The 26,177-nt window shown below is 40.9% G+C and overlaps 1 protein-coding gene across 2 annotated transcripts in view; it reads right to left on the reverse strand.

Annotated features, from left to right (window-relative positions):
* The window catches only part of ASPH (aspartate beta-hydroxylase), a 209,561-nt gene that overhangs the window by 61,338 nt on the left and 122,046 nt on the right, over positions 1-26,177 (reverse strand). For both annotated transcript variants that reach the window (XM_040626070.1, XM_008706728.2), the window contains exons 15-16: positions 10,475-10,560; positions 3,704-3,790 (exon numbers count right to left, since the gene is read on the reverse strand). In XM_040626070.1, the coding sequence (XP_040482004.1) occupies positions 3,704-3,790; positions 10,475-10,560 (173 nt within the window). The remainder of the gene's footprint in view (positions 1-3,703; positions 3,791-10,474; positions 10,561-26,177) is intronic.

Below are 26,177 nucleotides of genomic sequence, written 5' to 3' on the forward strand. Positions count from 1 at the left end.
ATTAAAATGACATCTCCATCTTAAATTCTTTTGAATGAAAGTAATAGACTTGGCTTTGAAAATCAAAGTCACACAGATTCACTGTTATCAGTCTAGCATCTGTACATAAAATGATTGGGTCAGAAACTGAGCATTTGTTCTAGGATGTTAACATCACAAAGCCTTTTGTTGACTTGAACCAACCATCCAAACTTCCTGGGAGATGTGTCATTTTCTGCCTCAGAGGCATTAATGGTTTGTGTAAGATAATAAAGTGAATTGAGTTTATAATTTAAGATGTTGTATCTGATGTTCAGGGAACTTGGTCAAAATTGATTTTCACAGTGATCCAAGGACTCAGACAGTATCAGTGCTGCTTCAGAAACTGTAGCTCATATTTAACTTAATGTTGCTGTATTTTACAAATTTGTTGGGGAATTTAAAAAAATTTGTTGGGGGGCGCCTGGGTGGCTCAGTCGTTAAGCGTCTGCCTTCGGCTCAGGGTGTGATCCCAGCATTCTGGGATCAGTCCCACGTCAGGCTCCTCCGCTGGGAGCCTGCTTCTTCCTCTCCCACTCCCCCTGCTTGTGTTCCCTCTCTCGCTGGCTGTCTCTCTCTGTCAAATAAATAAATAAAATCTTAAAAAAAAAAAAGCTGCCATGCTTATAAAAAAAAAATTTGTTGGGATATTCCAACGTAATTGTGTAATTTGCAAACAAAGGATGAAAAAGTCATCATTTCTTCCTCCCTATAAAATCCATCTTCTTTTGAACTCTGATTTTTAAAACTTCTATGCATTTAAAATTTCTTTTAAATTATTCCATTAAAATTTAATTTACCATGCTTAAATTTTGCTTTATGCCACATTAACATTAATATCAATAACACCTTGTAGCATAATAGTTCAGAGATAAAAAAGTATTGCCTGAGGCTTATCTCTCAAATTCCTGCAGTTAAAGAAGGATATAAATCCAGGAATCACCATGTGTGAAAGTACCGCATTTACTCGGACTTTGGCACCCACAATTACTATCACACACGAAGAAAAATTCTAAAGCACAAAGAATTTTTGCCATAATGAAATTAACATTTGCATCAATCCTTACTCTTTCTAGTTAATACGTTTTCTTAATCAAACGACTGCCAATACCAGTAAGGAAGCTCATCACTTATTTGAACAGGCACGATCTTTTGGTAACAAACACACTCTCTCTTGCTTAAGGGCAATACAGTTCAGCAATTTTGGAGGATTACTGACCAAATTCATTTACAAAAATGATATAATTGCTGTCTGCTACCCCTGGTCTGCATCAGGGATAGGAGGAGTGTATTTGTGTTAATTTTTCACAACCCTAATTTATTAAAATTTAATTAATAAAATTTAACTAGTAAGTGTTTAATAGGGAGTAAGAAGAATTTCTTTCTTTCTTTTTTTTTTTTTAAAGATTTCATTTATTCGACAGAGATAGAGACAGCCAGCGAGAGAGGGAACACAAGCAGGGGGAGTGGGAGAGGAAGAAGCAGGCTCACAGCGGAAGAGCCTGATGTGGGGCTCGATCCCATAACACCGGGATCACGCCCTGAGCCGAAGGCAGACGCCCAACCGCTGTGCCACCCAGGCGCCCCAGAAGAATTTCTTACAAGTGGTTGCCACCTTTAGTTCAGAGCAAGATACGCTCGTTTTATCCATAGATATGTTAGGTCCTTGGTGAGTGCCGTATATGAGTCACCGCACTGACCCCTCCAAAGGGGTGTTGTCAGGTTCTGGTTGGTCTGGAAAATTTCTGTAGCTCTGCACCTATCGTTCCCCAGTAGGGCTGAGAATCTCATCACACCCAGCAAGGCTGTGGGAGCTTCACTGCCAGACACATGGTGTATCAGGCCTGGCTTTTATCCTGAATTCCAGACTTCATAAATTCAATGTCTCCTTGACGTGTCCACTTGAATGTCCAATAGGCATCACAAACTTTAAAGGACAAAAAGCAAATTCTTGACTTCGCACCTCCCCAAGCCTGTTCCTCTACCAGTTTTCCCTGTGAGTAACCAGCTCTCTCGCTCTCTCCGCATTTGGCCAAACCCCAAATCCAGGACTCCAGTCCTGTCTTCCTCTGACCCTTACACCTAAGCCAATATTAAGCCCTCCCCACCATTTCCCCATCTCCATGGCCATGGCTACAGTCCATGCCAGCGCCCCGAGTATACTTGTAATAGTCCCCTATGCTTCTCGCTTCTACTGTTGCCCCCTTAATCTACTCCCCACCCAGGAACCGAAACAATCTTTATGAACAGACAAGATGGCTAAGTCCATGTATAAACACTCCAATGCTTCGCAGGTCATGAAGAGTACCATCTGTGAGGCCCTGGCCTCACTTGTCCCACTTCACCCTCCCTCAGCGCACCCTTCTGTCCTTGAGCTTCTTACGCCAACATGACTTCCCAGTATCACGGCCTTTGCCCTCGCTGTTCCCTCTGCCTGCCCAGCTCCTTCAGCTACCTTGTTACATTTCAGCCACTCATCATCTCAACAGAGAGGCCTTTTCTGATCAATGTTTCTAAAGTGCTGTCTGCCCTTCACCCTCAAGTCACATCACTCACAGCCGGAAAAATCTTAATAGGTATGCTCTTCTTTTCATTATGATAATATATTATATAAGATGATCTAATAAATATACCTGTTTAACACTTTATAATATCCTTAACTATATATTTCTATATATATTTATTCAGGGCCTTGCTCAAATGTCACCTTCTCAGTAGACTTTTCCCTGACACCCCATCTGACATATCAACTCCCTCACACATCCTATGGCTACATTCTGCTTTTTTTAGGTTCTCCTTAGCACTTCTCACTAACAAGCATATATATTTTCCTTGTTTTGTTCCATGCACTGCCTTTGTCACTACAATCACTATGTTTTGCTGATGACTGCATCTACAGTGCCCAGAACAGGGCCTGGCATATAGTGGGCTTTCTCTAAGTAATTTTTGACAAAGTAACTTTTAAAATACCTCCCACTGGACTATAAGATCCACAAGTACAGAGACCTCTAGAGGGTTCATTATGATATTCCCAGGGTTTCGTCCTGTAAAGTTTGTGATGCCTATTGGACATTCAAGTGGATGTGTCAAGGAGACATTGAATTTATGAAGTCTGGAATTCAGGATAAAAAATACCCACGTGGTATACGGTGGCTTTATGCAACCACAGGTGAATGTGGAAGCGCTTCACAAAATGAGGAGCTGGAAGATGGGGAAAGTCAGGGAAGAAAGGAGATGAGGGAGTGGAGATAGGGAGAAGGTAGCTGGTAATATAGTTCCGCTTTACATTTTCAAGTCTCTCCTAAGTGTACTCGCAGCCTCTAGTTGCAAAACTGAGGCTCGTCCAGCTCAGAGGAGCCTACAGTGAAAACTTGGCGGAATGGAGCATGACAGTGATGGCGATCAAGGACAAAAGCGTTCTTTCTTTTCTTTTCAAACCCAGAGAGAAGACAGATGGAGGGAGAGCAGGAAAACATACTAAATTCACCAGCATTCAATAGCAATAGTTAATTGTCTTATTTTAAATGGTATTTCTTACTTAGGTTTACACACACACATGAGAAATTGATTCTGTGTATAAGTTAGAAGGGCAAAGAGAAATGCAAATAGTGGGCAGTGACAAATCCAATTACACAGAACACAAGGACATAGAAAACATTTTCTACATAGGAGGGCTTTCGCATACCTGTGCCTTTCCGTATCTCGCCCGTGGACTCTGTGGGTATTTGCGAACTAGTTCCTGGAATGCACTCAATGCTTCCTCAATTTTTCCCTGTTAGGAAGAGGCAGTTACATAAATGGAGTAAGTTCAGATGCATAATGTTATTCAACACGTTTTTTTAATATTCACCAAGTAACGTTTTCAAAATTTCCTGGACTCCATTCTAAGTCTAAAGACAATTTTATCCAAAATTTTAAAAAATTAAGTTTGGAAAACATAAAATAAAAATGAACATAAATATATTTTATTTTTTCAAAAAACAGTAACCTGACCAATGATGCACTTTATGTCATGGTTAAAGAAATTGCATTTTCGCTCTATACGCACAGTTCCTACATGCATTATTTTTTCATTTTCTTTTTCATTGAAGTACAGTGGACACACAATGTTACATTAGTTTCAGATGTGCAACAGTGATTAGACAAGTCTATCCATTATGCTATGCTCATCACAAGCGTAGCTACCATCTGTCACCATATGACACTATTACAATATTATCGACTATATTCTTAAAGAAAATATTTAGGTTTTTTAAGTTGGGGAAAAATACTGCTGGCAGCTGGAATGTCTTGGGGGTCTGCAGTGAGAAGTCTGAAGCACCAGCTGGGGTGGGGAATAAACTCACAGGAATCACAAGGCCACTGGCTCATGGTACCTGTCACCCACTAAGCACTAGCGCTGATTTGGCTGGTCTGGTTGACTCTGTCATGTGACCCCCGCTAAAGCTCACGTGGACCCTTAGAAGAAGATAGTCCAAGCACCTCCGATAGGTCCCTGACCACCACGAAAAGAAACAGAGGATGTGGAACAGGTCAGCTTGGTGAGGGTCTTGGCAGGGGGTGAGGAACCCTCTCCCCATGACACTCCATCCCTGCCCATTCCAAGGGTGAAACAATGTCTCCTGATTTCCAATGGATGGTCGCAGGTCAAGGATATTGGGAACCAGGGGACAGAGACAGATTTTCTGAGATGGACTTTCGCAGACCCTTCAGCTCTCTCTAAATTGGTAAATCCATTCATTCCTCATATAAATGGAAGCTCGCTGTGGTTTCTATGTTTTGACGTTCACTGAGTGAGTTTTCATGCGACCAAGTTGACCTCACCAGTGGGGCTCTGCAAAGCAAACCGTACAAGACTACCTGGCTGTTACCGACACCCACTTCTGAAAGATGTGACTACACAGTGAAAGGTCAGGCAACGTCCCCATTACAGTTACTTAAAATCATTTCTTTAGGTAGAGATCATTGAAGAAGGAGGCTTTCTTTTCCTCTCACTTGCCTGTTAAGTGGTGCTGAGGGGTTGGACCGATTGGTTAGAGGCTGGTCTCCACCACCTGAAAAGCGTATGACTTAAGGCAAGTTACTGATGACTGTGCCTCGGGTGCGTGATCTGTAAAATGGGGATGAGGGTACTTAACTACCTTTCAGGGCTGCTGGTATGGTTAAATCTGGTAACACAGAGAAAGTGCCAGTAGACACCGCACAGAGCATGTGGTGTGTGGGGAGTGTGCGTGCAGCACAAGAGAATGGGGCCCGTCCCATGAGACCCTTTGACCCGATCGACAGGCAGGTTAAGGCGGACAGTGAGGACTGGGTTGTAGAGATAAATCAAGCCAGGAACACATACTCAACATTACATTTATTATCAGAAGTGACTGCTTTGCTATTTAAAATATATTGTCCTCTCACGACATGAATTTCTTTAAAGATTTTATTTTTTAAGAGCAAGCAGTTTTCGGTTCATGGCAAACTTGAGAGAAAGTATAGATTTGTCATCTACCCACCACGTCCCCGACACACACAACCTCCTCCTGATTACCATCCCGCACCGCATGGTGCGTTTGTTACAGCTGACAAATTTACAGACACAGCAAATTACCCGGAGTCTATAGTTTACCTTAGGACTCGTTCACTCTTGCTGTTGTATAGTCTATGGGTTTGGACAAATACACACTGACTGCATCCACCATTATAGCATCATACAGACTGGTTTCACTGCCCTAAAAATCCTCTGTTTTTTATTTATTCATCCCTCCCCCCACCCATTTTTAAGGGATGAAGAATTCAATGTTAAGTATCTTTTTCTGTGTGACTTCCTTCTAACTGCCCTTTTTCTTCTTATTAGAAGAAAAAGAAGGGAATCGCTGATTCCAAGCAATTTCAAAACACAGGCAGGTGAATTCTTAGATTTCAAAGTCTGTGGCTTGGGGCTCTGGCCTCTGGGTCCTTGGCTCTGGCTACCGAGTCCTTGGCTCTGGCTACCAGGTCCTTGGCTCTGGCCTCTGGGTGCAAGGCTTTGCCCTTGAGGTTATCTTTCCTCTCTATTGAAAGCGTGATTCGTTTTATCCGCCTGTTTACTGCCTGTGGAATTTTAGGAGTCTGTCAGCTTTCTTTCAGTCTGTCCTGTGTCTCTTGCAGGTGGCAGTGCTTCTCCTGGTATAATATTCTCATAAGCCTTGCTGGTCTCTTGTGTCTGTCACAGGGATTCACACCATTTGACAAGAGTCACCTCCACAGACTCTTCAAGGATAATCCCATCTTTATCCCTGGCTTCTGCTGGATGGTTGGATAATCCAAGAGTCATACATCTACTCTCTTCAGGAAAAGGATGTCCGGCACGCCTTTGGCCTTCTCTCCAGGGTACACTTTCCTAACAATGAACTTCCTAATTGTAGCACCTTCTGCAATCTGGAAAGACTAAGAAATCTCCCCAGATTATCGTGTTCTGGCCCTTTTTCTCTTTAACAGTTCCTTCCTGAATTATCACTTTCCTCTCGTATTTTACTAGAAGCAGCAAAAAAGAAAACCAGGCCACATCCTCGACACATGGCTTGGAAATCTCCTCAGCTAAACATCCAAGTTCATTGCTTGTAAATTGTGCTTTGTGTGGGCCTGTAAGATACAATTCGTTATGTTTCCTGCCACTCTGTAATGAGGACTGCCTTTCCTCCAGTTACAGTGACCCGCTCCTCATTCCCTTCTGGGCTCCTGCCAGAAGTGCCGATCAATGTTCTACTTGTAATGATACGAATATTCACAAAGATGATCGATAAAGCTTTCTCTACGGTGCTCCTCACTTCTTCTGAGCCCTCTCCGGGGGCAGCTTCGCACCCACATTTCTACCGACAGTCTGCTTAAGACAAATCCAGGCTTTCGTTTGCATGCATCTCAAAATATTTTCGGCCTCTCCTCCTTACCCAATTCCAAAGCCATTTCCATATTTTTAAGTATTGGCTATAGTCGCACCCCACTGCCCAGCACCAAAATCTGGACTCGTTTTCTATGGCTGTTGTAACAAATTACCAGAAATTTGAATGCTCAAACAACAGAAATTTATTCCGGAGGACAGAAGTCCAAAATTAGTTTCACTGGGCTGAAAACAAGACACCAGCCGAGCCATGCTTCCTCCAGAGGCTCTAGGGGAGAGTCTGTTCCTTGCCTCCTGACAGCATCTCTTGACCGTGGACGCATCACTCCAATCTCTACTTCTGTCGTCACATTGCCTTCTCCCCTCTGTGTGCCTTCTCCCATTTTGTCTCCAATTTCCCTCTGCCTCTCTCTTATAAAGAAACACATGATTACATTTAGGACCCAACTAGATAACCCAGAATAATCATCCTGTTTCAAGATCTGTAACTTATCCTATCTGCAAAGGCCCTTTCTCTAAATAGAGTAATGCTTACAGGTTCCAGGGATTAGGACATGGCTATTTGTAGGAGGGAACCGTTTTTAGCTTACCACATGCCTTCTGTAACTTAAATTGCAAATGTTGAGGCTATTTTTGTGAAAATCATGCTAAATGCACTGTTACGATTTAAAACATAGGAAGAACAATATTCGTAACAAATCTGCTAAGGCATTTTGTTCCTTCTGGATACTCCCTTAGTTGGCCATCAAGATTATAAAAATAACGGAATCTTTTGGCTTGACCAAGGCATCCTTCCAATTCCCTTAAGACAGAGGCTGTGTTGCCTTGCTAAGGGACTGTCAGCCCTGCCCTCACCTCAGCAGGCTGGCAAAGCAAATGTGTTTGCTTTTGGTCTGGAAGAATTTCCCCTCCCTAGAATCTTCCTAGAGAATGCAGCTCCTACCGCTATGATGCAATTTTTATTTAAAAACTTAAAGGCAAGACACAATGCTTGAAAGAATTGCCTAAAAATCATCTCTTTGGACAGAGCTTACATTTTCTCCAAGGACCAAGACAGCTCACTGGACAGACGCGTACTTGGGCCCCACTGTTGGGGCATGAGGCCAATGGGCTGTGCTGAAGGGCATTAAGACACAGCCCCACAGATGTACTGAGGAATCCACTGGTGAGATGTGAGGAGAAAGCCATGCCATCCATCAGCGTACCCTTTATGGAGAGCCACAGCAGAACGATTCCCTCTGGACTTGGTGGAGAGCAGCTCCTCTGCTGAACACTATTAATCTTACAGTGTGATGCTACTCCTTTTGTGTTCTGCCTACGGCGTATCCATTCATCCCAAGCTCCTTTCAGAGCCTGTGATGCAAACTTTCATGTGGTGACCTTACTCTGGCTTTATTACGTGTTCCTTTTACCCGCTCTTTTTTTTTTTCCCACTTAAAATACAATAATAGTAAATGACTCTAGCTCATAAATGAATATTTCAGTATATCATCCCAAATCCTTTTTTCTAGGGGTAAGGAAGAGTGTTAAGCAATACATATGACTTTTGAAAATGACATGATTGAAATAGGATCTGATCTGTACATTTCTGATGGAAAAACAGTGACCTCATACTTTCATGTAGCACAGTCCTTAAAGCTAGGTGTGAACTGAAACTGGACCCCTCTACCTAGGGCATACCTCAGCATGGGCCTCGGCTCTTCCCAGGTGACCAGCTGCATCATTTGAAAATATCAGCCATAAAAATAACCTTAAACTGACTTACGCTGATAATTCAGTCAATAATATGGCTCCCTGCTATTTCAGAAGTAAGAATTGTAGCTCTTCTTTCCTCCCTCATTTACTCTGTTAGAGATCCGGGGTGCTCCTGGAGGAATGCCTCATCATTTCTCCAGATGAGCAAGAACCAGAGAATACCCCATGGACCGTTCCAGCACTTTTATGTCCCATTGATTTATCTTCCCCTTGGCAACTGAGCCCATCTTTCCCATTCATTAAAATTACATAACAATCCTTCTCTAAAGCTGTTCATTTGTCCTTTATCCTCAAAGTCACCTGTGAAATAGGCATCCCACACTTTCATATATGGCATTCAGTAAAGAGAAAGTGGAGGATGCCCAAACAAGGGGATAGAAATAGAAGACTCGTACTTCACTTCCACTAAGACATGCAAATTTCCCACAAATAGTAGATGGCTTCATTGTGTAAAGTTAAACAAGACAGATTCAGGGGTGCCTGGGTGGCTCAGTCATTAAGCGTCTGCCTTCGGTTCAAGGCCTGATCCCAGGGTCCTGGGATCAAGCCCCTCATCAGGCTCTCTGTTCAGCGGGGAGTCTGCTTCTTCCTCTCTCACTCCCCGTGCTTGTGTTCCCTCTCTCACTGGCTGTCTCTCTCTCTCTCTGTCAAATAAATAAATAAAATCTTACAAAAAAAAAAAAAAAAGACAGATCCAGAAATCATTCCAGTGATTAAATTTAGGGACTGTGAACAACAACTTTGCTGCAATAATCTTTGGAGTTACTCCATCTTTATGGGCTGCTGAAGAGGGTAAGCCAACCTTGGCCTGGGAACCTTGCCTAACGCGTGTTATAGAAGTCTCTGTGTTCCTGGTATGTTTCCGATAAATATGTGGGAAGCATATTCTTGTCCCAACTCAGTTCCTAACTTGTGTGTTTTTGTTGTTGCTTATTTACTTACAATCCCCCTGTCCCTTCTTTGCAGCCAAGGCCTACTGGGAAAAAAAAAGCATATTACAGGAAAACTAACGATCATGACGCCGAGTCTAATTCGAGCAGCATAGAGAAAGAGAAGTTTCCATGACAAACAAGTAGATGATTAAGTGAAGGTGTTATTAAATGCATTATTATAAATGTTTGACCTGATAATTAGATGATGACTATGACCGAGTCAGAGAACAAGAACTTCAATCTAGTGTCAAGTTCTTTTTTTAACTGCAATATCTAGAAACAAAGGCAAGTCATATTTCAAATTAACTGATAACAACACAAACCATACAACAGTCCCCCTGAAAACTGCAGGTGCATGAGATTAACACCTAGCGAGAAGAATGTTAAACCCAATGTCATTTCACCTAACAGTAACTACCTTAAGAGTCTTGGACTAACTTATTTTTTCTTTTTGCCATGAGGTGCTATACAATTAAAAATGTTCACCTATATGGGATTTGACATAGTTGATGCTTTAAAAAAAAATCTCATCTGATCTTCATAAAAATGAAGTAGGAAGAGATTACTTAATACTCTCATTTTTTTTTAAATAAGGAAACTGAGGCTCAGAATGGCCAAGTGTTTTGTCCAAAGCCACACACCTGATGGGCCATGGTGGTAGGCTGACCCCAAGTCAGCCGGCCTAACCGTTACTTCTACTTCTATTTGTCCATACAGATGCAATTTTTCCCTTTCACTTGATTCATTTCACATGGAACGCCGATGTGCTTGGGGAAAAATCCACTCTATTCAAGGGCTACGTCTCTTCTTCTTATTTTGTAACAATTCAAGAGTAATGCCTGAATTTACTGAACAACGAACCCATTGCACGTTTCTGCGCCAAACAAAAACATCAACATACCCTTTTACGAAGCTTTTCTGCAGCATCAAGTTCAGCTTTAATAGTCTTATCAAATTTATTTAATAGTTTAGGCTTCTTTTTCTTAACTGAAAGAAAAAAGAGGTTTTTATTTTGTATTTCTTTGTCTAGAAATAGTTCTTAAGAATAGTGATGTACAAGTAATGAGCAAACTCTCCCTGTAGGAGCAAGCGCACTCCCGGCTCGCCTCTTCCCGCCCCATCCCTGGGAGGACATGGGCAACAGCTGCCAAGTGAGATAACACAACCCTTATACACTCAAGGGTGTTCCTGGGAGCCTGGGTGGGTACTGGTATCCTGAAACTCACAAGGATACTGGCTTAGTTTCTGGAGGGAAAATGGTAGGTGTGATTTATAGACTCTTAGGATCGACTTCTTGGCTAAGTCTAAAAGACTGCAGAAAAGAACAGAATTTCATAGTCTAGCACTCAAGGTCCTCCTGTCGTATCATGGACTTACCACTCCGGCTACATTCCATCCTTCAGCCAAACACGACCATCCTGTGTTCCCCAAATAAGCTCTGTGCCATTTCTGATGCTACTTGCTTATCTTCGTCAGTTGAAAATATGTTCATCCTTCAACAACCAGCTCAAAATCCTCCTGCCTCCCTCACTGCACTCCCTCTGGACTGAAGCCCACAGCACTGTGCATACCTCTCTTCCATGGTCCTTCTCCCATAGGACTTATAGTATAATCGTTTGTGCAACTTAGTCCTTTTCCAAACCCTAAGCTCCTATAGAGCTTAGGTGCAAGCTGAATTGGTTCATGTTCAGTTGGCATGAAGTCACATCCAGCAGTGAGGGGGTGGGTCCTGCTGGGGCCCACGTGGCAGTGCCCGTGGGGTGGACGGATGCCACGAGCTCCCTGGAAGCTTAGAGGAAATCATCCTGTCTGATGGCTCAGGAGAGTGACAAGAGTGGGACATGGAAGGGAAAGTGGGATGTTTCAGATAGAGGAGGGGACTGGTGGTGGGACAGGGGATGGAGTGGGAGAGAGAGAACAATCAGAAGAGACGTTCTTCATTAATGTTCTGACACTGAACCTATCCATCCGATCGCTTCTGCTCTCTCCTAGCACACAGGAGGAGGGGCTCTCCTTCCTAAACTCCCACCCCTCCACACACACACTGGTCCTCTGTCTTCTACACCTCCCTGGTGTCTCCTCACTCCCTCGCTCTATTCTGGGCATCTATCATCATTTAATAATGCTGAAGTCTCCGCCATCCTAAAGCAAGACAAACCTCAGCCTACCCTCCTCTACCTGCCATCGCTCTTACCCTCCCCTCACTCCTGGCTCCCTCTCAACTCACAGTGCTCTGGCTGCTTCACCCAACACAGGGCAAAAGCAAGTCTTCTGGAAGAAAGGGGAGCTCAGTGGTTAAGAGTCAGATGGCAGGGGTCTGAGTCCCAGCGCTGTGACTTCTAAGCTTTGTGACCTAAGTCAAGCTGGTACTAAACTTCTCTGACTCCTACTTCCCTCATCTGTAAAAATCCTTTATGATGCAGATGCTTATCTGTAAAAATGATTTATGATGCAGATGCCTCATCTCTAAAAATGCAGCGTTTTTGAGAATTAAGTTGATATTGTGCGCGAGCAAATAGCACAGTGCCTGGCATACACTAAGTGCTCTGTAACTGACGGCTAATGATGCCTACGGCCTTCTCTGCACCCCATCGGTTCCTCATTCTCTGTTTCCTACCTGACTCCTCTGCAGCATCTGGCACAGTGGACTCCTCCCACCTTCCTGAAAGGATCGCTCTCCTTGACTTCTGTGTTGCCCACTTTCCTAGTTTTCCTCCTTATTCTCTGGCCTCTTCATTTCCTCCCCTGGCTTCTCTGTGGCTCCTGCCCTCCGCTGCTCCCTGGGATGTGGTGCTCTTGGGGGTCAGTCTTCAGCCCTGTATGGGGCTTTCTTTAACAGTTTAATTTCCAGATGGAGCTACAAATTAACAGGCTAATGTTCTTTTGCGTTACAAAAATCATACATCCATGTGTCTATGATTTATGATGCAGATGCCTCACGCTCAGCAGATAAGAAATGAAATGCACTGCTGCCCCTCCTCTACTCATTCCCATATCTGCCCTCTTTTGGAGAATGGCATCCATCTGGTTGTCCAAATCACAAAACCGGTTAGAGATGGCAAACAAAACAGGGCAAAGAAGGAACACGTGGATTTGTCCAAACAAAGACTGAACAGAATCATGACGATTTTTTTAGCTTCACTCTGTGCCTGTCCCCATGCCGGGTGCTTTACCTATACCCACTTTTATTCTCTCAACCTCCCAGACGTAGTAAACTTAACTCCACAGACATGTCACTGGGGTTCCAAAAGGGTCAGTCCCTTGATACCTCTCTTCTCTCATCCACACAGGATGAGACACACTTATTTTGCACTCAAATGGTTTCCAAAGGGAGGGACATTCCCTAAAAACTCTTGGCCTCTTGCCTCTCCCCACAGGGGCATTGGTGTACTTATCTGCTCACTGGGTTGGGGGATGTGACAAGCTTGTGTGGTTCCGTCCCACCCTTTCTCTTCCTCCCAAGAGCACACGTAGGATGCTAAGTAACGCCATCTTACAGGGAGGTCCCCACTTGGGGGGACTAGGGCTGTTCAAGCTGCTTAGAGTGGGCAGTTATGTCTAATTCTGGGGTTCATTATTAATCACCCCATTATTCCTGCTCATCTATGCCCCATCCTTCAAATCAGCTGTCATCAGCAAGAAAGCTGACACTTCGATCACCTTCCCTTTATTTCACTCCTTGTGCATTTTTAAAAACTGTTATGCTCTTTTATTTGTTTATTCCACCTTTCTCATCCCCCCCTCCCTGAGCCCTCAAGACCCGTATTGCTAAAAAATATAAATGGCTAAAGCAGAGACTGACAAAATAGTGGATGATGGGTGTTTTCAGCTGCATGTCATTACACGTTAGCATATATGCTGAGGACATGGAAAACAAACTGATGTTTGACTGAGATGTGAATGCGTGGTGGTGAGTCAGTGTCTTGTCATCTCAGTACTGACTTATGTCTCTCAATTGCTCATTTCAGTTTTGCAGAAGTGTCTGTCAGCAGAACGCCATCGGGACCAAGAAAGCCTGGCGTGCACCCGGCTACAGGATGTTACTGCTAGCATCACTGGTTTTCCCAAATCTGCCTCCCGTTTTATAAAATTAACATGAGATTTATCTATAAGAAGAAAAATCAACTACTGGCAGTTCAACATAGTCATCAGTAAAATAATATGCTTGTTAAACAGTTGTACACTGTATCTTAATGTCAAGTATTTCAATGTCATCACAAAAAAATAGACAAAATATTAAAAATGTTATATGTCTCTTTTCACGTATCTTCAAGTTTAGTAGTTTCCATTTCTCTTCTCTTTGAAATTCAAGTTTGGTCCTATCATGACTATTTTTATTTTTAAATGCATAAAAAGCCCAAGGCAATTTTCCCAATTCTAAAAAACACAGAGCTCTTCCTTCTTGTTATGGGGAGGCACATGGCCAAGCCACAGAAACGATGATGAGTTCTCAGGGTTAGCGATGAAACTCAGCTCCCAGGTGGTCTGGGCCTCAATTTGCTCATCTACAAATGAGTGACATGGGCTGGCTGTGTTAAGGTCTCTTTGAACTTAGAAATCCCGTGCTTTTAATTTTCAGTTGATTGAAATCACATTAATAATCTTTCAAAGTAGACCTAGAAGGCACTGGAATGAACTATTAATTTTGTTGAACATGGATTTTTAAAAAATGGTTTAGAAGGAAGCTATTCATGCTATATTAAACTTTGTATAAAAATAATCGCTGCCATTGCAAGTATTTTATTTTTTTCCAAAACCACAAAGAAGGAAAAAGTGCATTTCAGTTGCATTTCAAATTCTTAGTTCCCTTGCCATGCTATGGTTGAAACATTAAGAGGAAACAAGAAGAAAAAGAAGGACAATAAAAGAATAATTAACAATATGAGAAAAGCTCTAGCAATACATACTTAGATTATATAAAATTGAATGTTGATTCTCTTTTATTTCCACTTGGTCCACAAATGAAGATCTTTTATATTATGGGGCAACAAAACAAAAACCAAACAAAAAAGACACAGGATCTCTGCATTACTCTGTGTTCTAAACCCACTGCATTAAAGAGAGTGACAGAGATGGCAATGTCTGCTACATGGTAGAGAGAGAAGCCACAATTTCCTAACAGTCTCCCTGCTTCCAGTCTGTCCCCATGGTCTACACTGTCCTGAGGATCTTTCTGTCCATGTCTCCCACTCTTTATATGCACCCATGGATCCCTGAACATACATAATAAAAATGAAATTCCTTAGAAAGCCATGCCAGCAGTCCCGATCCTGGTTACCCACCCAAGAAGAATGAAAGCATACGTCTACACAAAGACATGTAAGTGCATGTTCACTGCAGTGCTTTTCACAGGAGCCAAAAAGTAGAAAAAGAACAAAGGTCCATCAGCTGGTCAATGGGCAATCTGTGGCATAGTAATACAGTGGACTACTACTCTATGCTAAGCTGTAATACGCACGAGGTACCTCAAATGCATTATGTTAAGTCAAAGAGGCCAAATTCAAGAGGCTACTGGCTGGATGATTCCCTTTATACAGTATTTTGGAAAAGAGAAAACTGCAAGGAAAGAAAACGGTAAGTGATTCCAGAGGCTGGGAGTGGGGGAAGGGGTTGACTACAAAGGGTACAAGAGAATTCGGGGGTTACAGAGTTCTGTTTCTTAATTGTGGTGGGTAAACTGTATCTAGATGTCTATACAAACGTCAAAACTCATCCCTGCACACTTGGATACATATGGTTTGGACTTAGCACGTGTAAATTATGTCTCAATACTGCCTTAACAAAAACGTTATAAGGAAGGGACAAGCCACACATGATTCTCAATGAGGACCCTTACATATACAACAGTATGAAAAGCATTTGGGCATGAAAATACCATACTCTTTTTTTTTTTTTTTAAAGTAGGCTTCATGCCCAGTGTGGAGCCCAACACGGGGCTTGAACTCACGACCCTGAGATCAAGACCTGAGCTGAGACCAAGAATCAAACATTCAACTGAATGAGTCACCCAGGAGCCCCCAAAATATCACACGTTTAAAAATAAATCTGATTTTGAGGAGCCCCCTCCCTGCCATGAATCTTATGGGAGGTAATTCAAATTCAACCTTCTGAGGAGACGCTTATGAGGCTTCTCCCTGAACAAAAAAAAAAAAAGGAAAAAAAAATGATCCTCCAGACATAACGAGGCCCTTGATGATATCTATATAATTTTATTTAATATCTCAGCTACCTTTTCTTCTCCTGATTGCCCACCCCTCTTCGTTACCATTCTTTCCCCCCTCCAAGCATTCTACTCTTTTGTATAAAAATTATTTAAAAAATTTTTTGACTCCTCTTGAACCACACCAAAATGTTGCTGTTCTTCAGTGTTTGTACGCAGTGGAGAGAGCCCAAGGCCTTTAGATTAAGACCAACCTTCTTCACTGACTCGTTCATTCCTTCAACTATTTGCTAAAATACCACTGTGTTCCAAGGACCATGCTATGCTGGGAATTCAACAGACCTTCCTCAAGGAGGCTACAGTCTTATTGAGAAGAAAAATGTAAATGGATAATTAACCTTTAGAGGAATGAGTTTAAGGATGCACCAGGAGTGGTGCTAATCCACTTGGGGGGCAGAAGGGAAAGCTTCCTGGGGAAACTCAGAACTCAAGCATACCCAGTGGAAGTAGTGGTAGCATTATTCTGGGCAGAAGGAAGAGTAGCTATTTTGTAACTCAGTCACAACTGGGGACTTGTATTGTCATCATTCGTTATTTTTCTTGTAAGTGAAAGGCCAAACATCTCCTTTGGCTTGGATACTAGTGTTTGGTACTATCTGTATGAATGCTCTTATTGTGGGAGTCAGGGCTTTCAAGAATTTTGGAAAGCTGAAGGAGGAGATATTGTTCAAGGACTCTGGGCACAGTCTTGATCTCTCCCCACATCTGAGGATGTGGCCTTAGTGGTGCTGAGCCTACTTCAAGAACCAGTAGAGGCCTGAAGTGCATGTTTAGGGAGTCTAAGTTTTGCTGAGAGAGGATGTACACCCCAACTTTAAAAGGGAAGTGGCATAGCAATAATTGGGCTTTTGAAAATAGGCAGGACACAAAGTGTACAACTGTAGCTCCCTATCCCAACCCAGATGAGGGATTCCACATGCCAAGGGTTGCAATGCTGAGGGTCACGGCATCTGCTCCTGCCCTGGGCTACCATTTTGTTTTTGATACAACTCTGTATGCTAATTAAGGATCTTAAATTAACTGCACTCTGAGATAGAGAGAGAATGAGAGTTTCTCCCACTAAGTCAAAACCACCAAAACGCTTTATTTATTCAAGGGAGATAATGTCCATCTTGAGCTATTTCACAGTTGTGCTTCCTTGAACCAGGTTTACGGTCTTTCACAAACTTGCCCCTAGTCTCTGTTTTCCTCTCTTGTTCCATACCTATAAAGCACTTCACGTTGCCTTTACATAGCCTCTCAAATATGGCATGAACTCTGACACCTCTGTGAATCTTCTCATGGTGTTTTCTTTGGAAAACACTTCCCTCTATTTCTACCACAGAATACTCTGCACTTTGACTTTCAAGACCTAGTTTAAATGCCATTTCCTCTATTTAGTCATCTAAGACTTCATCATGCCAAAAAAAAAAAAATACCCTTCTCTTCTGTGTTCACATAGCATTTTGTTTCTAGAAATAGTAAACTTTTCAGGCTGTGTTTAAGTTGGTTGTATATTTAGCTTGTGCATGCTCACCCTCTCTCTCTTCCTAACAACCCTCCCCAACCCTTGCTTAGTTGTTAGTTTGTCAGAGAAAAAAACTGTGTCTTCCTTGTAACTTATTCCCAGCATTTAGCACATGGCCGGCCTTACAGAAAAAGTCCTCAACAAATGTTTCCGAACATAATGTAAGCATGAATGAATCAAGACATTCTGGAAGGGGATGGGACAATGTCAATTTTAACTTAGGCATATGAGCTATTAAAAAAAAATCAGCAAATTATAAGCAACCAAGAAGAGAATGAACTGAGAATAGCTTGCTTTATAAAAAGAAGGTCTAATCCAAAAAGTGTCAGCGGACAACAATGGAGGGGACAGAGGAAAAAGATGAGAAAAAGTAACAAGGTATATGTAAGCCAATCCTCACTGAAAATATTATAGAGAACACTGATATTCAATTCCTATGTCTCATTCCATTTTAATTTTTCAGTATATTCAGCAATTTAGAACATAAAGGGCAGAATACTAGATACAACTGCAGGGGCCAAGGGCAGGCTGCCCAAGGTGGGCCACTTTAGCATGAAGATTATTTTGAGTTAAAAGCCATCAAAACCCAGCAGATACAGGAAAAGCTCTTTACCTCCCCAACAGGTGCCTAAAAGAATTTAGACAGAGGACTTGCTCTGGGAAGAGAGCTATCACCATAGATATGAACTACACAGGTGAACAGGGAGGAAGCTAGCAAGGCCTGTTTGATCAAAGTTCTCTATGTCCCATTGTTTCTGAGTGGTCCCGCAAACATTAATTTACCAAACATTTACTCTTTTTCATTTTCCCGTGAATTGCATTCCTTCCCTTGGAAGTCCCAGATCCTACCCCCTTCTCCTTTGTTCAAAATGACCCCCTGACTGGAATTTCCATCTCTGTATGGATTCCCTATTGGTACAAAATTAAATTTGATTTTCTCCTGTTAATCTGCCTCATGTCAAACTTGAGTCTTAGTCTGGCTAGAATGACCTTGAAGGGCAGAGGAAATTCTTCCTCCCCAACACAATTAGCCAGTAATTTCTTAGACTGCAAAGTTTAGCTAATTTAGTAGAACATAAGTTCACAACGCATCTTGCTTTTACATTCTGAGTCACTGCTTAATGCCTTATCAAACTGTTTGCTGATAATAATAGTTGACATTTACTGAGCACTTACTCTGCTAGACATGTGTGATTCACCTAGGCTGTGCAAACCATAAACAGGAGGAACCAAGATTGGAGCTCAGGGTTATCTTGACTGCATTGTCTATGCTTTTGCCATTTTGCTACATATATCTCTAGCACGGCCCAAAAGTTAAAAAATTAGGGTGTTTCTAAGGGTTTTGAGAGTGATGACAGAATAGAATTAAGCATTGGTATAAGTATCATGCTGTTGTCAGAGACCAAGAATTCCTGTTCCCTTCAAGGTCCCTCTAGCTGCACTAAAAATGAAATTGACATGAGACAGATTAACAGAGGAGAAAATCAAATTTAATTTCACATGTACAAGGATTCCACACAGATACGGAAATTCCAAAGACAGTCAGGCAAAATGAGAGATATATGTCATCCTGAACTGAGAAGAAGAGGGTAGGAGTCTGGGATTTCACAGGAAAGAATGCAATTCACAGGGCAATAAGAAGAGCAAGTATTTGGTCATTAGATGTTTGCCCTGCCATACGGATGGGTCACTCTGATAAAATTTATCTCTGGTAATAACTCTTATTCCAAGAAAGATCCCCAATTTAGATTCTTCTATGTGGTTAACAGAGAGGAAAAGTTTGTCTTGAGCTCACAGGATCCAGATTGCCTTCAGTGCAAAATAATCTTCATGCCAAAGCAGCCCATCTTGGGGCAGTTTGCTCTTGGCCCCTACATTGTATAAAGGAATAAGGTGAACTTTGTACTGCTTGTCTCGAGGATAAAGGTAGTTAAATAACCACAATAATTTTCCTTTTGTGTCTCAAAGATCCAGGGTTTACACGTTATGCAGACATCCTGGCTTAGTAGGATGATCGCAGTGTAGAGTCTAGAGGACAGAGTGTGAGGCTCAATTTTGCCCTTCTTAGGTGACTTGCTTAATTTCACTTCCACGAAACTGGGATAATATCTGACCCTCACCTACCAACCATAAAGGAGCCTAAAATATCAATATAAATGTTAATCATGGCTTTCATCTATAACACCTTATTTTCATGTATCTTAAAAATTCTGTTTAATTAAATGGGAGATGTATATATCTTTGTAGGGGCCGAAGGCAGGCCACCCCAAGATGGCCACTTTGGCATGAAGATGATTTTGAGTTAAAAGAAATCAAAACCCAGCAGATTCAGGAAAAGGTCTTTACCCCTCTCTCAACTGCCTAAATTTACATTGGAAAGGAAAGCCTGCACAAGGAAGAGAGCTATTAAGAGATTCTATTTTCACCTAAGAAAGTTATTTGCATAACAGGACAGCCTGTTTTCCAAACCTCAACTCTCACCTTCCAGCTAATGGCCTACCTCCTTATTGTATCTCCAGACCCTTACCTTAGGGTTTAAGCTCCTTAGCTCAGGATGTCATATAAGCCTCATGTTGCCTGACTGTCCTTGGAGTTTCCTGTCTGTGGTGCCCTGCATGTATAACACTAACACTAAATGTGATTTTCTCCTGTTAATCTGTCTCACGTCAATTTCGTTCTTAGTCCAGCTGGAAGAACCTTGGAAAGAGGAAAATTTGCTCATCCCCAACACCTTATTAGCAAATGGTTTGAGGAATTTTATTTATTTATTTATTTATTTATTTATTTATTTATTTATTTATTTATTTATAAATAAGATACCAGATTTGCTCTACAGTCAATCATTTCCCTGAGAGACACTTTGGGCAACTATTAACTTTGCCACAATACACCTGTATCTGGTTTGTATTTTCTGAATCAACAAAGGACTAAGGACCTATGGGGCCACACTATACTTGCCTTGCTCCCCAGACCCTGCTATGTGTCTCCAAGTAGAACAACATAAAATATGAAAGACTGCTTTTTGTTACAAGTATCCGAAGATAGGATATGATGAGAAATAATCCAAACAGCAAAATAATTTTAACAGAAGGAGGAGTAAGACCAAAGTAAGACACTGAAGAAAAATATGCTCTGTATCTGAAATGCAGCCTGAAGCTAAAATAATCACAAAATGCTTTATTGCAATATTATTCATGTTAATTAACAGTTAACCTAAGACAGACCCCATTACATATTTTAATCTTCCTGTGTTAGAATTGGAAGTTAATTTTGCTTTTCTTTTTAAAACCAAAGCTAGATTTCAATATAAGAAAAAAAAATCACTAAATTTGTCTGGCCTTGAGGTAAATCTATAAATTAAGGCAAATGATTAAAAAAAAAAAAAAAGGAAACAACAGAGCAAAACATTCAAGATTTGAAGAATCCAGCGCTAAGATTTTTGATGGAATTCTTTCTGCCAGGTATAGAGAAAGCAAGCCTGTATCTGCACATTTACCAGTGTTCCTTCAAGGCATAGGCATAGGAGGACGGAGCACTCAGTTCTTTCTCTTTCATCTAAAAGTGTGAGTTGTGCAAGGTATTTTAGGGGAGCAAATTTTGCCACTCCAAGATATGCTTCTTTGGCATATTATTATTTTCAGCTGGTTATTTTTAAGAAATTGCTGACATAGAAGAAGCTCCGAAAACTGAGTAGAAGTTACCCTTTTGTAAAAGACATTTACATTTATAAGGGAGATATCCTTTTTTTGTTTTTAAGAGAGAGAGAAAGAGTATGCATGCGTGAGTAGAGGTGGGGGGAGAGGGAGAGAGAATCTTAAGCAGGCTCCAGACTTAGCGCATAAAAAGGGAGATATTCAATTTTAAGGATGTTTCTGTCTTTGTCTTTAAGGGTGTCTTTCCCTCCCAGGAAGGAGGGATCACTCAATGTGCTGAAACTCTTATCAATAGAGAAAGCCCGGACTTAAGTCTGCATAACAACCTTACACTTGTTTATTATGTTTCTCCTGCTAAGCTCCCATGACTGGCTCCCCAGCCCGACCATCTTTTACCTTTAGCTGAGGATGGAATTTAAGGTGATGGCTTCAGTCATTTTGGAGAGCTATTCAGTTTTCCTGGGTCTCTCCCATGTATACAGAAGGCACACATGCTATTAAACTTTTGTTTTTCTCCTGTTAATCTGTCTTATGCCAATTTAATTATTAGACCAAAGAACCTAAAAGGGAAGAAGGGAAAACTTTTCCACCCCTACAGTATTCTATTGCTTTGTTTCACAAGGGGTTGTGAAAGAAATCTGCTATCATATCAAGACAGAGTCCTGTTATTTGCTACTGAGAAACCCAATCAGCAGGCAGCCATGGAAGTGCTTCTGGCAGGAGTCTTTGTATTATCACTGTGAGAAAGGAAAATTAATGCATTCGATCCAAAAAGAACCTCCTCTGAGCCTGCCATCTAATACCATCTACCTTGTCCGTCTACAGTGCTGGGAGAAGAGGTAAATCTGCGCAACTCTAGACAGCTTCTCTTACCTGCCGGACTTCACTGCACGTGGGAGGGAAAGAGAGTGGTACACCCTTCCTTTGCCTCCTACAGCTAAGGAACAAGGGACTCTTGTTCTCCTCAGAACTAAGTATCAACTATATAGCAGCAGGAGTTCAATATTCAAGCTTAAACTGAACAGTTAACATACATATTTTTCAGCTGAGAGACACTAAGTACTACAATACAGTAAACATTATATAAAGGCCAATTGTTTTCATCTGCCCCATCTATTGAACTAATGTGCGGCTCCACTGGGAGCATTCAGTGGGGGCAGCAAGTATTCCAGTTTATTAAATGTAGTCTGCTGTCTCCCCATAGAGTTATTTTAATAAATTACACATCACTCCCTTTCTAGTCTAATAATCCTTTAACAGATGTGACCCCATATGTTAAATTAGAAATTTCAGAGACATTAAGTGATGTGTTTTCTATACATAAAAGAAACCCCTTCAGTGCCAAGGCAGTTCACAGGCTTACCAACAGCTGCTTCAGACACTATGAATTTCATCTCCATGTGCACTGTTCCATGAGGGGATAGCCACCTTACCCAAATTTTATTTTAGATACAATTCTAACAATCTTGCCCTTCTGGTCCTTGAGCCCTTAACTCACTTCAAGTAACACATCAGAAAGAGAGAGTGAGGGTTGCTTGAGTCAGAAGCACCCTCAGCAGCAAAAAGTAAGAGCTGACAGACTGGCGTCAGAAAGACAGAAAAACCATCAAAATTGAGCCTGTTTCAACACTGGCCAGACTGTGTAGCGGTAAATGGTGCTATGCACTTCAACGGCTCCAAAAGGCAGCACTGCCCAGGAAGTATGATTGATATTTATTAAAATGGGCATTATAGTCTCCATCACCAAGGAAAGTTAAATTATGTGCAGCATATTATTTTAGAAGGTAGAGTTGCTTAAAAAGTATTTTAGAAAAGTACCTACCAAATTTTTAAATTTTGTTTAAATGGTTCTTACAGGTATTTAAGGCCTTTAAAAAGTATGTTTCTATGGGGGCGCCTCAGTGGCTCAGTTGGTTGAGCGTCTGACTCTTGATTTTGGCTCAGTTTGCAATCTCAGGGTTGTAAGTTAGGGTGTGGAGCCTGCTTAAGATTCTCTCTCTCTGGGGCACCTGCATGGCTCAGTTGGTTAATTGTCTGCATTCTGCTCGTGTCATGATCCTGGGATCCTGGGATTGAGTTCCAAGTCGGGCTCCCTGCTCAGTAGGGAGTCTGCTTATCCCCCTCCCTCTACCCCTCCCCTGCTCATGCTCACTCTCTCTCTCTCCCTCCCTCTCTCTCAAATAAATAAAATCTTTAAAAAAAAATTCTCTCTCTCCCTCTGCCCCTCTCCCCTGCCTGTGCTCTCTAAATAAATAAATAAATAAATAGTAAAAAAAAAAATGTTTCTATGAAATATTGATTTCCCAGTAATGTTAAATAAAGCAATAATTTCCAAGCCTGGCTGTACATCAGTAGCACCAGGGGAACTTGAAATAAACAGGCATTCCCAAGCACCACTGAGTAAGAATCTTAGGGGAGGGAGTGTTGCAAAGGTGAGGAGATAAGCACCTATACTAGAAAAAAAAAATCATTATAATTCTGCTCTGCAGCATTGCAGAGATATCTAAATATTAGTACATATATATGAATGAATGATTTAGGTATTTGGGAGCTTAGTTTCTAATGTTACCTTATTTTTTTGATTATCAGATGTCAACATATGCTCGCTTGGTATTTGTCAGCATTAATATTGGCTGGTTATGATTAGTATCCCTTTTAAGACACAAGTTACATTTGACTCATATCTTTTTAGATGTAATGTGAGATGTCACCAAACCAAGTGGAAATCTTTAAATATAATTCAATCACTGTAATAAATTCCGAGTGCTTTGATAATTTCTCCATATGTGAAGAAAATGAAAATCTGATATTATAAAATTTGTATTAATCTTGGTTTGTAGGAGTGGTGGTAAACATAAGATAACCACAAATTTTCAACAAGCGATTCAACTGTTAAGATCTGGATCTCCAGGAAATGAGAAATAGTTGAATTTATTGAAGAATAGCAAACAGAGTGACAGATAAGCTATTTCTAATATTCTAAAAATAGAAAATACATGTTTAACTGATTGAATTTTCACTACAGGCAAATGTGAATATAGATCAGAAACAGAGACATAAACCTATAATTCAATATATTGAAAAATAAAGCCATTGCCTTTATGAAATAGATGTGGTGGAAATAACAATAAAGAAGGGGATCTTGTCTTCAAATATTAAGGTTAAGTGCATATATTAAAAACTAAATCAAATTTCTAAAAATTTCCATATCATATATGAAACAATGGTTTTCGAGTTACTTTATATTGGACAATGAGGGGTAGGGATTCCTGAGAGAGAGTAATCAAATTCTTCAAAACCAGCAATAAAAAGAAAACTCAAAACGTAGACAGCGGAGAACAGACATGCTACGTATATGGAATGAAGAATAAGGATGATAGCAGACTTATTAGAAAAAAATGGGAGGGAAAAGGGAATGGAGCAATTTTTTTATGTACAGTTGACCCTTTAACAACGTGGGTTTGAACTGTGTGGATCCACTTATATGTGAATTTTTTTAGAATACGGTGCTGTAAATGTATTTTATGGCTTTCTTAATGACATTTTCTTTTCTGTAGTTTATTGTAAGAATACAGTATATAATACATATAATGTACAAAATATGTGTTAATCGACTGCTTATGTTGTAAGGCTTCTGATCAGGGTGTTAGTAGTTAAGTTTTGGGGGAGTCAAAAGTTATAGTGGATTTTTGACTGTGCAGGGAGCTCAGTGCCCTTAACCCCTGCGTTGTTTGAGGGTCAACTGTACTAACAGGGAAAAAAAAAAAAAGTCAACTGAGAATTCTATACCCAGCAAAAATATCTCCCAAAACAAGGGTGAAATAAAGGCTTTTCAGAAATACAAAAACTGAAAGAATTCATTACCAACTGGCCTGCACTATAACATATGTTAAATGACATCAAACAGAAGGAAACTGATAATAGATGGGAATATAGATGTACACATAAAAAAGAAAGGACTGGAAATGGTACCTACATGGGTTACTATACATTTTCTTTCTTATTATTTAAATCTTTTTAAAAGCTGGGGCACTCGGGTGGCTCAGTTGGTTGAGTGTCTGCCTTTGGCTCAGGTCATGATCCAGGGTCCTGGGATCAAGCCCTGCAGTGGGCTCCCTGCTCAGTGGGGAGCCTGCTTCTCCCTCTCCCTCTGCCTACTGCTGCACCTGCTTGTGCTCTCTCTCTCTCTCTGTCAAATAAATAAATAAAATGCTTATTTAAAAAATATAGTTGTTTTATTTATTTATATTTTAAGGTTTTTTTCTTTATTTTTTCAGAGAGAGAAAGAGAGAGAAAGAGGGTGAGTGGGGGAGAGGCAGAAAGAGAGGGAGAGAGAATTGTAAGCAGGATCCATGCTCAGCACAGAGCCCAACACGGGGCTCGATCTCATGACCCTGAGATTATGACCTGAGCTGAAATCAAGAGTCAGCTGCTTATTAACCCATTGAGCCACCAAGGTACCCCAAAAGATAATCGTTTTAAATAAAATAATTGTTTAAACAAAAACAATAACAACGTAGTATAGACTTTAAAATAAAAGTAAAATGTACAACAATAGCACAAATTCAGAGGGGAGAGGTGGGAGTAGAGATTGTAAGGTTCTATACAGTACATGTGAAGTAGGATAATATCACTTGAAGGCAGACTGATAAGTTAAGGATGTGTGCTATACACCCTAAAACGATCACTAAAGAAATAAGAGTTATAGCTAATAACTCAACAAGATAGATAAAATCAAAGCATAAAAATTACTCAATTACTCCAAAAGAAGTAGAGAGAGAGAAAAATGACACAAGTAGATGTGACAGACAGAAAACACACAGCAAGAAACAGATTTAAACCTCATCAAATCAATAAGCACATTAAATATAGATATCCCAATTAAAAGTCAAACAACTTCAGCTTCAATGAAAAAGCACAACCTAACTATATGCTGACTACAAAAATGCACTTCAAATACAAACACACAAACAAGTCAAAAGCCAATGGAAGGAAAATGGCATGCCATTCTAATAATACCAAAAAAAGCTGGAGGGCCTATATTAATGTCCAAGTAGATTTGTGTTCAAAGAATATTATCAGTGGCAAAGAAGGTTATTCCATAATGATAAATGAGTCAATTCATTAAGGGAATATAATAATCTAAATGTTTATGCATCTAATAACAGAGCTTCGAAATCCATGAGTCTGAAACAGACAGAACTGTAAAGAGAGTAGAAAAATC

Source organism: Ursus maritimus, unplaced genomic scaffold, assembly GCF_017311325.1.
Source record: "Ursus maritimus isolate PB19 unplaced genomic scaffold, ASM1731132v1 scaffold_9, whole genome shotgun sequence".
Taxonomy (NCBI): Eukaryota; Metazoa; Chordata; class Mammalia; order Carnivora; family Ursidae; genus Ursus; species Ursus maritimus.